At 40.1% G+C, this 12,788-nt stretch overlaps 1 protein-coding gene across 1 annotated transcript in view; it reads left to right on the top strand.

Moving 5' to 3' along the window:
* CCDC6 (coiled-coil domain containing 6) overlaps positions 1-12,788 on the top strand; it is a 108,996-nt gene that overhangs the window by 81,149 nt on the left and 15,059 nt on the right. Inside the window, exons 4-6 of the mRNA XM_019731822.2 lie at positions 2,970-3,073; positions 5,127-5,287; positions 10,501-10,657. Of these exons, the coding sequence (XP_019587381.2) occupies positions 2,970-3,073; positions 5,127-5,287; positions 10,501-10,657 (422 nt within the window). The remainder of the gene's footprint in view (positions 1-2,969; positions 3,074-5,126; positions 5,288-10,500; positions 10,658-12,788) is intronic.

Genomic DNA, 12,788 nt, shown 5'->3' with positions numbered 1-12,788 from the left:
AAGCAGTGAGAAGGGGCTCAGGTTAGCCTGAGAATTAGATGTTTGATAGTGAATGAGCAGATAGATGCCTGTTGCATGAACACTGAATTTAAAAATTGATCAGATATTATTAGGAAGGACATAGGGGAGAATATTGCAGATAGAGACCAGTCTAATGAAAGCAATATGTCACTGGGCTGATGTTTTCAATTCAAGCATAAATTTTTGACTTGCTACCTTGTAAACTTAACATATGCTGCCAGATTCGAGGATTGTTCAATATGAGGAGAATGTACTCACTGAAAATCTACTTCTGTCTGAATTGGCAGAAGTGATGTGAACACTTTGGCTCTAAATGTATATATATATATATATATATATATATATATATATATATATACATACATACATTGGGGTTGTGGAATTAAGTGGAGAGGAGGTGGAAGGGCAACTCTGATGATGAATTTAAGGGGGAATTCATCATAATCATAAATAATACCATTTCCTTTAACTTCTCTGCTTTTTAATGTCCATGAGAACTCCTCAATGATGCTGAAAAGCTGAGATTTTTAAAACTGAAAAGACAGGAAACCCTGCTGTTTCTAAGGCTAACGATAATACAGACTCCTATAGCACTGCCAGCCTATGAAATGAAACACCCAAATCTAAGCTGCTGAGCCTGCTTCACGGAAATGAATGAGAGCAAATTGGTACAGCAAACCCAAATTTCACCCCCAGGAAGCCTTGATTTGCTCAAGTGGGCAATAAATTGATAGCTGGTGCCCAAAAGTAACAGATTCCTGTACGTTTTCACCCCTTATTTCTCCTGCTCTCCAATGTATTTTCTCATACTCTTTGACAAATTATCCACAAAGGAGATGGGTTCACAAACCATAGCATAATTTTCCCCAAATCCTACTTTTCCCTTAAGATCTTCTTGTGGGTTGGACGGGATCCAGCCCTTTTGGCCATCATGGTGTGTGATTTCCATTCCTATCCTGGTGGTATCGCTTTGCCTCAGTCCTGTCATCCCCCAGGCCAGTCTGTGGCTTCTTCAGCTCTGAAATGAAAAGGTGGATTTAGATGGTTTGTCTTGCTGCTTCTAGCTCTAAAACTCTGTGATTGAGTCAACTCAGACTGAAGACTGCCATCTTGAGCCTGACAGAGAATGAGTGATAGAAGGGGTAGCTCTGAAAGGGAAGTCATGTAGGCCAACCTTCACACTTCATACGTGAGGATGTTGAGGCTCTCAGCAGCTGAGCACCTACTCAGAGCCACACGCCTAGTAAGTTATCCACGGGCAAAGACAGCTTTGCCTTGATTTTGCTTTTCAGAGTTATTGATTGCATTATGCATGATGACTAAAATGAAAAGGAATTGGGCATAGTTTTCTCTACTACAGAATTAAGCCTTGCTTGAATTTTTCCTTGCCTCCCAAGTACCTCTATATTGCTTTCAGTTAAACACGGAAACTGGGTCCTTAAAAGGCTCCTCGGACTTTTGTTTCTTAAAAAAAAAATGGTTCTGAACTATACGTCAAAGCTTGGCCAAAAATGTCAGCACAGAGAGTCACCACGTTTTATAGGGGTTCTATGAGGCTTTCCAGGGTTACTCCTCGTTGCTGCAGGTAGGAACTGCTTAACATTCTGAGGAGTATTTGTGTGTGAGCCTGTTTCCAACGTCGCAGCATAAAATACTTCTAACTTACTATGACTTCCTGCCGCCACCCCTGCAAAGAAAACTTACTATGACTTCCTCCCGCCCCCCATGCAAAGAAAACGCTTTGAAGCTGTATTTTAAGTGGACTCTGTGATCTGGGTTCATTCACTTGCTCAAGAAAGTCTGCTTTGGTTGTATGGTATGGGTCTCCCTTTACTGTATATACAAGGAAGGATCTTTGATCAATGAGGAACTCTCCTCTGTGACCTGCTAAGGAAATGTGAAATCTGCCACTGTGGCATTTTTGCAGCTGTGCAATCAAAAATAATTTGTTGACTCAGTGATTGAAAAGGTGAATTGCTGTTGGTTGAAGGGACAGCATAGGGGCAGTAACATAGCCTTTTTCTCTTTTTCAAAAAAATTCCTGTTAAAATTATTCAATGTCTCAAACATACAGGTAAGTACAAAGAATGCTATAACACATTTCCTCCACCCATCACTGAGAAGTCTGTTTATCATTGTACTTTCTATCCTTCTCACCAGCCTTCTTTTCTACAAAGTAGAGAACGTATTTGTTTCATTTACTGTCTTGACCCCACTAAAATGCAAGTTCCACCAGGGCAGAAATGTCGGACTCCTTGGTTTCCCGCTACATCCCCGTTAACCAGTGTCTGGCGTTGTTCTCATTTTTTGCATTTCTCAGTATTGATTGATTAAATAATTTTTTTCCATGTTTGCTTCTTTTTATGAATGCAGTTTAGGGTTCTCTCCACAACTGTATACCTTCCCTCAAATCTAATTTACCTTCTTCCCTACCTCCCCAGAGGTAACCAGTATTGTGAATTTTGTGTTCATCACTTTGTACATGTTTTTATATCTTAGGGCATATTTATGTGCATCCATTAACTAGTATGTAGAATTGTCTTTAGGTGTTTGAGTTATTTATATAAATGGTAATATAAACTTTTTGGCTAAACGGTGAACTACATGCAGGGCTGGGGGGACAAACCCAGACAAGTAAGTAAGCAGACCAGTAAGCAGAACTCTCCCAAGCCCTGTTTAAGGAAAACTTCCCATGTGCCTTGAAAAAATGCTGAAATAAGCTATGTACTAGACAGCAATTAAGCTTTAACATCAAAGGATGAAACTGTCTTGGTTTCCTCAATTAAAGTTTAAGAATTAGATGAACTTACCTTGTCTGTGCCAGAAAATTGGCCATTTTTTTGCAGTTTTCTCCAAGTAACGGTGTCCTATTGGTCCAATCGAGAAATCTAATTAACAAAGTTTAAGTGGCCTATTATTCTCAGTAAAAATTTTTTTCCTTCCTCTAGTTGAGACGAGAGAAGATCGACCTTGAAAATACTTTGGAGCAAGAACAAGAGGCACTAGTTAATCGTCTCTGGAAAAGGATGGATAAACTGGAAGCTGAAAAGCGGTTTGTTTTATTTAGTCTTGCTGTTCAGTATGGGGTGTGCGTATGTGGCTAGGGTACAATTCTGGCTGTGCATCCATTGGAGAATAACAATGGGACATTTAATTCCTTGGTTGATGCACACCATTTTAATTTGGCAAATGAAAAAAAAATGTTGAAACTTGAACTATTTTCATTTTGGTCACCTCTTTATACTCCCCTCTTACTGTCCCAGTAGGATTTCTTTTCATTTGGTGCTCAAGGCTATGAAGAAATTAGCAAGGTGCTATGGTTGTAGTTTCAACTTTTTACCTTATTGAACTGGCTTTCCCAGTTGTTTTCTAAAGTGCTTAACATACGTACTATGTACCGTTAATTATTACACATCTCTAGAATACACTTAATTAGGAAGGTTGAGATTGTAATAGAACAGTTATCTGTTTTAAAACTTGCTCTAAAGAAATACTTGGACATATTTAAGGTTAGTGTTAAGTGTATGTACGTGGATGTGACAATAGCAAACATTTCTTGAACCCCCTCTGCATGATACTGTCAGGCCCTTATTTTTAAGTATTATATGCTTTGAGGTGGTTGGAGCAGGGCTTGAAGGATGGCAGGGAGTTCTGTATGTAGAATGTTTGTATGGGTGTAGAATGGCAGTTTCTTGAAAATGTTAATTAATATACTTCACCATCTTTTGTTTACTAACCAGAGTCCTTTTGCCATAAGAATTTGGTTTGGATGAACATCCGTAAGTTACTGAGCTCATATCAAGACTTGCAAAATGGAGACATAACCACAAGCTTTCAGAAAAGTGAAAATTAGAAGTATATCTACAGGGAAATATTCAAGCTGTAGTTGAATCAGTAATAAATTGAATTATGAAAAATTATTCAATGTAATAAATGTAGGGACCATTCCAACATTTAACCTTCTAGTTTGCTCAGCAAGGATAGGCCTAATTCACAGTTTGCCCTTGGGCAGACTCAAAGGTAAAAAGTGAAAAATAAAACAAAACCAAAAACCCCAGCAACCTGGAAAAGGGGGCATGGAGATCTGTTGCCATTCAGTCTTCCTTTGCAGAACGCAGTTGAGGTTTTACCGTGTTTCCCCGAAAATAAGACCTAGCCGGACCATCAGCTCTAATGCGTCTTTTGGAGCAAAAATTAATATAAGACCCGGGGGGTATTATATTATATAAGACCCATTTTTATAGTAAAATAAGACCGGTTATTATATTATATCATATCATACTCAGTCTTATACTAAAATAAGACCGGGTCTTATATTAATTTTTGCTCCAAAAAACGCATTAGAGCTGATGGTCCGGCTAGGTCTTATTTTCGGGGAAACACATTATATTATCAGTCTTCCTTTGCAGAATGCATTGAGCGATATGAAATTGGCATTTTGTTAAGTCAAAAGCTGTTGAATATAAATAAGCAGTTTTGTGATTCAAGCTAACGATAATTGATGGAAAGGTGGCACTACCAATTATTAACCCAATAATTTTTGTTTTGTTTTGAACTTTTTATCTTTTGCTATGGCCAGAAGCAAAGGGCCTCCTGTCCAGTTTGCCAGACCCTCAGGATTGGCTTCCCAGGAGGGAATTTTAGAAGTCGAGTCTCTATGTTACACCACTCTCCACAGAGGTTTCATAGTATAAAGTTCTTAAGTTTCAAATGGAAGCATTAAGAGAGTGAAATTCCTTTAGTATCTCCATGCCCTCAACCAACATGTCAAACATTTAGCTGATAATTCTGAGTGACTACTGTATGCCAGACATACTAATCAGAAGCGAATGTTAGAGATTTTTTCAGTAATGCTTAATTACCAGTGGCCATTGAAAAGAAAAAAAGGTGGTGAATCCTTCAGCTCTGTCCTTTGACCTGAATCCAACCAGGTAACGGTGACCAGAAGTTCATGTGAAATAGGCAGAGGAGATAAGCAACCCTATAATTCATCCTGTTGATGTACAGGAGCTTGCTATTAATAAACAAACCCTCCGGCTAGTATGTTGTTTTGTCTTTTAAAAACAAACTGATTTTAATTGTTGGAATTTTTCTTTTCGGTAAAGAATCCTGCAGGAGAAGTTAGACCAGCCGGTGTCCGCTCCCCCATCACCTAGAGACATCTCCATGGAGATCGACTCTCCAGAAAACATGATGCGCCACATCAGGTTTTTAAAGAATGAAGTGGAAAGGCTGAAGAAGCAGCTGAGGGCTGCTCAGTTACAGCGTACGTAGCCTCTGGTTTCACTGGTCCATGTGCAGAATTCATCCATTTACCAAATACAGGGTTTACCGATATTTACCATTTAATTCACATTAATCAAATTCATATTGTATTTCATTACCAGTACATGTTTATATAAGTCTTATCTGTCATCCTGAAATAGATTATCTCTAGAAAATATTGTAGTAGGGCAGGGCAAATAGTTTAGCATACTTAATAGAAAATAATTCAAATAATTTCAAGAGTGTCCAGAGTTACAGGTAATATTTTTAATCTTCTCCCCTGCGTTCATATCTAGGATTACGCTAACTCAAATACTGCAGGAGACCTCAGTGTACATTTGGAGCATTAAGGCAGACAGTAGAGTTTATTTTTCCTTACTACTGAATTTTAGCCTCAGCTAACATTTGTTCATGGTACCTGAAGAATAGATGTTTTTGAAATTTATACTTATTATTTTGGAAAAGGTCAAGCTGTTGAGCTGGAAATCAGAGAAACTAGATTTCTGAGTACTTGATGAGGTCATTGTGCATTTGCTTGGTGCGCTCCTATTTCTGCTTTTAGGCTGCTCAGATTTATTTGAATAGGTAATATAGTGAAAAGTATGCAGGAAAAAAATAAGTCTCCTTCTCACCAACCACCTAATTCTTATAATTACACGTTTTTTATATATTCTTCCAGACATATGTATGTGTGTGTATAAACTTCTTTTATACAAAAGGTAGTACACTGAGCATGTTCTTTTGTATTTTTCTATTTTCATTTATTATATCTTGTAATTTTTCCTTGTCAGTATCTGTAGAGCTGCTTTACTCACTGTGCTAAAGGCTGCATTAGTATATGATTGTAGGTTATACCATAATTTAGTTAACTAGATCCATATCAATGGACCCTTTTTGGTTGTGATGCTGCAAACACAATGAATGTCTGTATGCACATCTGATAATTGTGCAAGAACACTTTCGGGATAAATTCCAGGAAGTGGATTTACTGAGTCAAATGGAACGTACATTTAAAATTTCAGTGGTTTTTTTTATCTGTTTTCTTTTCTAAAATTCATTGCAAGTTCTTGTCCAGTAGTGTACCTGGGATGGTGCATTAAGAGCATCCTTGGAACCTTTAAAAATACAGTGTACTAGTTTCCTGTTGCTGCTGTAACAAATGGCCACAAACTTAAGGCTTAAAACAACACAAATTTATACTATATAGTTCTGCAGGTCTGAAGTTCAAAATAGGTCTCACTGGGCTAAAATCAAGGTGTCAGCAGGGCTGATTCCTTACCAAAGGTTCTATGGGAGAATCTGTTTTCTTGCTTTTTCCAGCTTCTAGAGGATGCCTGCATTCTGTGGCTCCTGGCCCCTTCCTTCCATTGGCATCACTCCCACCTCTGCTTCTGTTAACACGGCTCCTTTTCACTCTGACTTGCCTGCCTTCCCATTATAAGAGCCCTGTGATTACATTGGGCCAAGCCAGATAATCCAGGTTAAGTTTCCATCTCAGGGTGTTTACCTTTTAATCATCTCTGCCAAGTCCCTTTCGCCATGTAAAATAACATATTCACAGGCTTCAGCGATTCGGATGTGGACAGCTTTGGGAGTCCATTATTCTGGTTAACCCCATATAGGTTTCTGGGCTTACTCTAGGGGTTAAGTCTGGTCCTCTGTATTTTTTTCCCCTATATATCTTTTTTTTTTTTTTTTTTTTAAGTTTTAGTTTTAGGTCTACAAAGCAATATCAACATAGTAATTAGACATTTATATATACCTCTATAAGGTATATAAAGTGATAACCCCTGTAAGTCTTATTACCCATCTGACACGGTGCATAGTTATTACAATATTATTGACTATTCCCTATGTTGTACTATATATCCCTGTGACTATTTTTTTAAATTATAGTTGACATTCAATATTATATTAGGTTCAGGTGTACAGCAATAGTAGGGGTTAAACATTTATATAATTTATGAAGTGATACACTGATAAAGTCTAGTACTCACCTGGCACTATACATACTGTGTTTTCCCGAAAATTAGACCTAACCGGAAAATAAGCCCTAGCATGATTTTTCAGGATGACATCCCCTGAACGTAAGCCCTAATGCGTCTTTTGGAGCAAACCTTAATATAAGACCCGGTCTTATTTTCGGGGAAGCATGGTAGTTATTACATTATTGACTACATTCTCCATACTGTACTTAAATCCCCATGACTCTTTTGTAACTACCAATTTGTACTTCTTAATCCCTTCCCCTTTCTCACCCAGGTCTCTCCCCCAATCCCCCATATTTTTTTTTTAATGTTGGTAACTCTGGTGTGTACCCTGGGTTGAGAACCACTATGTATCTTCCGTGAAAACAAATTAGGAGTTCTCAGTCAGATATTAGTTATTTTAGGATTTTTTTGTTTTTGCTGTGTTGGACAGACAGATGTCTCTTAGCACCCTTCTGAACTCTTCCCAGTGCCATCAGTTCACACTTTTCTTTCTCATGTCTACTTGCCTTATGCCCTAGAAAAAGTTTTTAGAGGAAATTTGGAGAGAATTTTTTATTCCCACTCCTTCCTTCCTCCTGCACTGTTTGGTCTTTGAAGGGACTGCAGATACAGAGCGGCATCCCTAAATGCCATTTTGATTTTGTGAGGACAGAGAAAACTGATCCAAAGAGTGGCAAGTGGCACTTACCTGCTCACAGTTGGTTCGGATTGTGTTTAGAGGATGAGCTAATGGCTTTTCCTCATCCATCTACCTCATCCTTATCCTCCAAGTCTGACTATATCTGAACTGGAAGCTCTCTCCTGGTAGTTCTCAACTCTGGTGAAGCACTGGAATCTCCTGGGGAGTTTTAAAATACCAGTAGAGAGGTCTCATCCTCAGGCATTCTGATTTAGTTGGTTTGGGGTGACGTCTGAGCATTGGTAATTTCTAACCATAAACACGAAAAGGGATGCCAAATGTACAGGCCACCTTTGGAGTATTTGGAAACCACACCTCTTCAGAGTCTGACTGAAAGTCATCCTTAGTTGATGCTATCTTTGACTAAATATTGTAAGGTGGCTGAAGATGGGGGACATGTAAACTGTGGCCCCTAAGTCCTAGGGAGCTCTGTGTGAGAGAAGGTCAGAGCTGACTCAGGAGTAAATCCAGTCTCTTGAAATCAGATGTGGCAGTATGCCAGCAGAGGGCAGCCAAGGAATGCCATGGTGTCAGCCATCTGTGCCTGGGTCTGTAACACCAGAGGTGCTGGACCTAGTGTCTTCTTTATGCCTCTGGCTTCTCAGTTCATTGCTGCACTTGCCAGGATGTCTTCCAGCCATCTTTCCTGGTGACTGGCTTTGTTGTCTGTAGATTATTGCTTAAGGAACCCCTGTTGATTTCCTCAGATGCTAAATGATTGCCATTTTCTTTGGAAGACACTGTTTCCTGTTAACTGATTATTCTTGAAGCCTCTATGAATCCTCAGTTCTGCAAAGTTTTCCCATTTATGGAAAAGGAAGGCAACTTGCTCTGATAGCTGCCCTTCTAGTTCTAGAAACAATAAGTACTCCACAGGTCAATCTAATGCTTCCTATAGAGCTAGTGACAAATTCTGCAGACTTGCATATTTGGGATGAAATAATTTAAATCGTTTATATTAAAAGTGTGCTTTGTAAATATTTTCCCAGCATGCCTTCAATTAAAGGGATTTTTTTGCATTTGGATTAAACAGCGGGGTTTCTGGATATAGTGAAAACAACTGAGGGATTTAGTGTTACTGCACATAAAGTATTTAATAATTTGGATAGTTTTCTTTGAATTTCTAAAATAAGGATAATCAAGAGCTTTTATGTATTCTATAATGATGATGCCTCAGAAATCATTGAATATTTATCACCAAAAGTTGTTATTTGCTAAAACACCAGACCTTCATGGAGTTGCTTAAAACTGAAACTAATTTGATGGAGTTGAACTAGGGTGAGTTTGTGGGAGAGACATGTGCAACGTGACATTCAGCTCCTTCCTTCTTAAATTTGGACTGGGCTAGTAATATGGAACAGTAACTGTAGGACTCTCTCTTAGACGTGATCGTGGCTGCTCTGAATGTGTAGCTATTTTTTTCAGAAAAGAGCAGTAGATACTACCTTTATTTTTCCCAAGTTCATTGGCTAAGAGGGAAAAGAAGGAAGCGGGACGATGGGTAGACACTGAGTTTTGTATTAAAGTTATTTTGGTTATTTAGTAACAACAGATTCTGTCTGAGGTAAACCAGAAAAGGGGCAGGGAGGTCAGGTTATACCACTTTACTGGAATGATGCTGGACCGTGCAAGAATCCTGCACAGAATTACCTCAGAACGGCAGGGCTTATGACCCAGGGAACTCAGCAGAAGGCGATTCTAAAGCCTCATGAAGATGTCACTTCCACATTTCAGATTCCTTAGAGAGAGAATCTGACTGACTCAGGCTGGGTCTGTCTTCTGCCCTGGGGCTAGTCCGCTGTGGCCTGGGAGACCAGTGTGGTAGTACAGACCTCGACATATAGGACAGCTCTTAGGAAGGGGTATTTGTCGTAAGCAAGACGCCATCCCAGGAGCCTGGCTGCATACAGGTCTTTACCTGCCCTCTAACTCAGAAAGGCTGTGCGTGAGTCATACACACCCAAATTAGACTTATTTGAAATGTGACAGTTATTTACTATGTCAATTTCTGTTGTTTTAAAAAGAACTCTAACTGTTACCGAGCATGTTCTCAGTGTGCCTCTACCACAGTGCACTGTGGGTGTGCTAACAGTTGTGACAGGCGCCCATAGGACACTCACCACACTGTGTCTGGAGTTGAGGGGCAGCAGGATTCATGCCCAGAGGGGAGCCCAGGGGCTGAATCTGTTTCCCCAGCTGGGCCCCCTCCCCTCTCAGCTCCAGCACCAGAGGGAGCTCTGGTAGATACAAAGTCCAGACTTAGCTACATTCCATCATATCCTGCTCCACATAACGCATTTTAGAAGGCAAGGAAGCGGAAGTGAAGGTGCCAAAACTCTCAACATCGCTTTTTATATTTTTTCCTAAATGGAGATCGTTGAGAAACGTTGGTACTTGAGGTAGACTTGAAATCCATATTTCATCTGCGTGTGGGAGAGTGAGAACTCCTGACTCGCAGTAGTTCCTGGTCTACAGCGTAGGATGTCCTAAGATTTGAGTATGATTGCATGGAATATGGTTTCACTGAGAACTCTGCTTTTTCAGATTCAGAGAAAATGGCTCAGTATCTGGAGGAGGAACGTCACATGAGGGAAGAGAACTTGAGGCTGCAGAGGAAGCTGCAGCGGGAGATGGAGAGAAGAGAAGCCCTCTGTCGACAGCTCTCCGAGAGTGAGTCCAGCTTGGAAATGGATGACGAAAGGTATGCACCTGTCTTAGGAGCCTTGTTTAAAAAAAACAAACCAGGCTCCAAGAGGTCTCTCTTCCCATCTGGTTAGATGTGAGAGGAGATGGCTTGCATATGTATTTGTTGTGATGCTGAACACCACTGCGTCAAAGTAGGTGTTGAGAATGTGATAAATAGTGACCATTTTCCTTAAACACACACAAAAAGTACCTTTCCAAAGTTATTTGGTGGGGAGAGACACGGAGGCAGGATTATATGTAGAGAGGGAGAAGGTGCGTTTATTGATGGATTTGTCTAATCCTGTGTCATGTCTGTTTAAAGCATGGGCGCATGCAGCTACAGGTAAGCAAGTCATGGTGCAGCCTGAGGAAACAAATACATGCACAGTTTGAAAGAATCAGCAGGAGACAGATGGAGGTTGTTGAAAGCCAGAGGCCTTGCCTTAACACACTTGGCAACTTTTGAGCCTTTTGGCAGCTACTTTTTAAAAAATAATGCAGTGCAATTGTCTGCCAAAGCCTGATATCAAACCCTCTGATTGTTCCACTGAGAAATGGGCTGAAATAAGTCATCTTTTGGTTCACGAGAGCAAGCGGTACCAGTATTTCTGTCTCATCCAGATTTTCCTCTCCCTCTTCCGTCCCCTTTCCACCCCTCCTTTGTACTTGGGAGGTAGGTGATTGTTACGATAAGAAACAAATCCAAATTGGAAAAAATTGTGCAATCAGCAGAGAAACCCAGCAGTTGGGAAATTAGCCTTTCTCTGAACCAGATCATTTCCTGTTCTGGTTCAGGGGTGCCCTGGCCTTTACAGGGTCGGCATCTCGGTGTGAAAGGTGAGACTGAGCTTCCTCAGGGGTCCCTCCAACAGGACTGAGCAGCCAGTGTCTGAGACCAGTGTCTGCTAATGGCTGTGATGAGTTGTATAGGCTGTCAGTGCCAAAACACATCGTTTGAAAACATGTGGGCGGTATTAGCACATCAGCACGCTGGGTCTCCTCCAGCTATTGAATAGAGCGGAGGGCTAAAGAGGTTTTTGATCGATGTGCTGTGGTCGGTGGTATTTCAAGAAACGACGGCGATTTTCTATAATGAAGTTCTGTAGTTTTATAATTAAAAAATTATGAAAGCAGAGTAATGGGTCATCCTATTTAAAATATCTGTGTGTATGTTTCCTCATTTGAAAAGAATCAAGATAATATTCTTTCTCAGAAATTTGTATCATAAAACTATTATCCTTAACTCTTGAATCTCACTGATTTCTTTCATTGTCCCATTTCCTTTGAAATCCTTATCTCCTAAAAACAATTTGGCTGAAAACATTATCTCGACTACTAAATAACTTATTAACTACTTTATTAACTACCTTTAGACACGGAGCAGACTGTGTGTTAACATACACGGTACCCTGTACTTGATTTTGATTCAGACACAGAATGGAATTCCTTCCGACTATGGTACCAATACTAAAACTACTTCAGGCTTCCAGATAAATATTTTTTTCTCTCCAGAAACTGGTTATTTACCCCAGACGATTTGCTTTGTCCTTTGTAGGTCAGATTATCTCAGGTAGAGTGTAACTGCCTAATCAAGAAGTCTCCTCTCCCTACTGGGAGTGGTGATGTCACATTTAGGAGAAAGAAAATAGTTGGACACTTGAGACGTCTACAAGTGTGTTTATTCCTTAAAGACCAAGGTGATCTTAGCTGCCTAGCTGGAGGTAGACTGCAAGAAGTCTAGCCTGGCTCCCATCCCCGAGGGCTGGCTACTCTGAAGAGTAGAGGAAGACTTAGCGGTGAGTGGCTAGTTGAGAACTACATGTCAAATTCGGGAGCCTAGTTTTCTATGAAACGAATAAACCAGCATAGAAATGAGTGTTCAACTTCCTCACCTGACCTGTTGATTATCAGGGCTGAGATCTGCCCTGGGATACAGATGGCATGTGCTTGCGACTATTTCTTCCCCTGGCCGTAAGGCCTGTGAAGGATAGCTTATTAGGAAGTCTCTCAAGTGGGAATTGCTCGTCAACAGCAGTCTTTTTAAGTGTCTTTTATTATATCCTAACATGTGACTGTTTGTTAAGGAAGGCTTGCCTTGTGAACTATGGACATCTGGTTCACGGGAAGACATCGTTAATCTCTAATCA

This window comes from Rhinolophus sinicus, linkage group LG07, assembly GCF_036562045.2.
Source record: "Rhinolophus sinicus isolate RSC01 linkage group LG07, ASM3656204v1, whole genome shotgun sequence".
Classification (NCBI taxonomy): Eukaryota; Metazoa; Chordata; class Mammalia; order Chiroptera; family Rhinolophidae; genus Rhinolophus; species Rhinolophus sinicus.
This window is presented reverse-complemented; position numbering and strand designations above follow the sequence as displayed.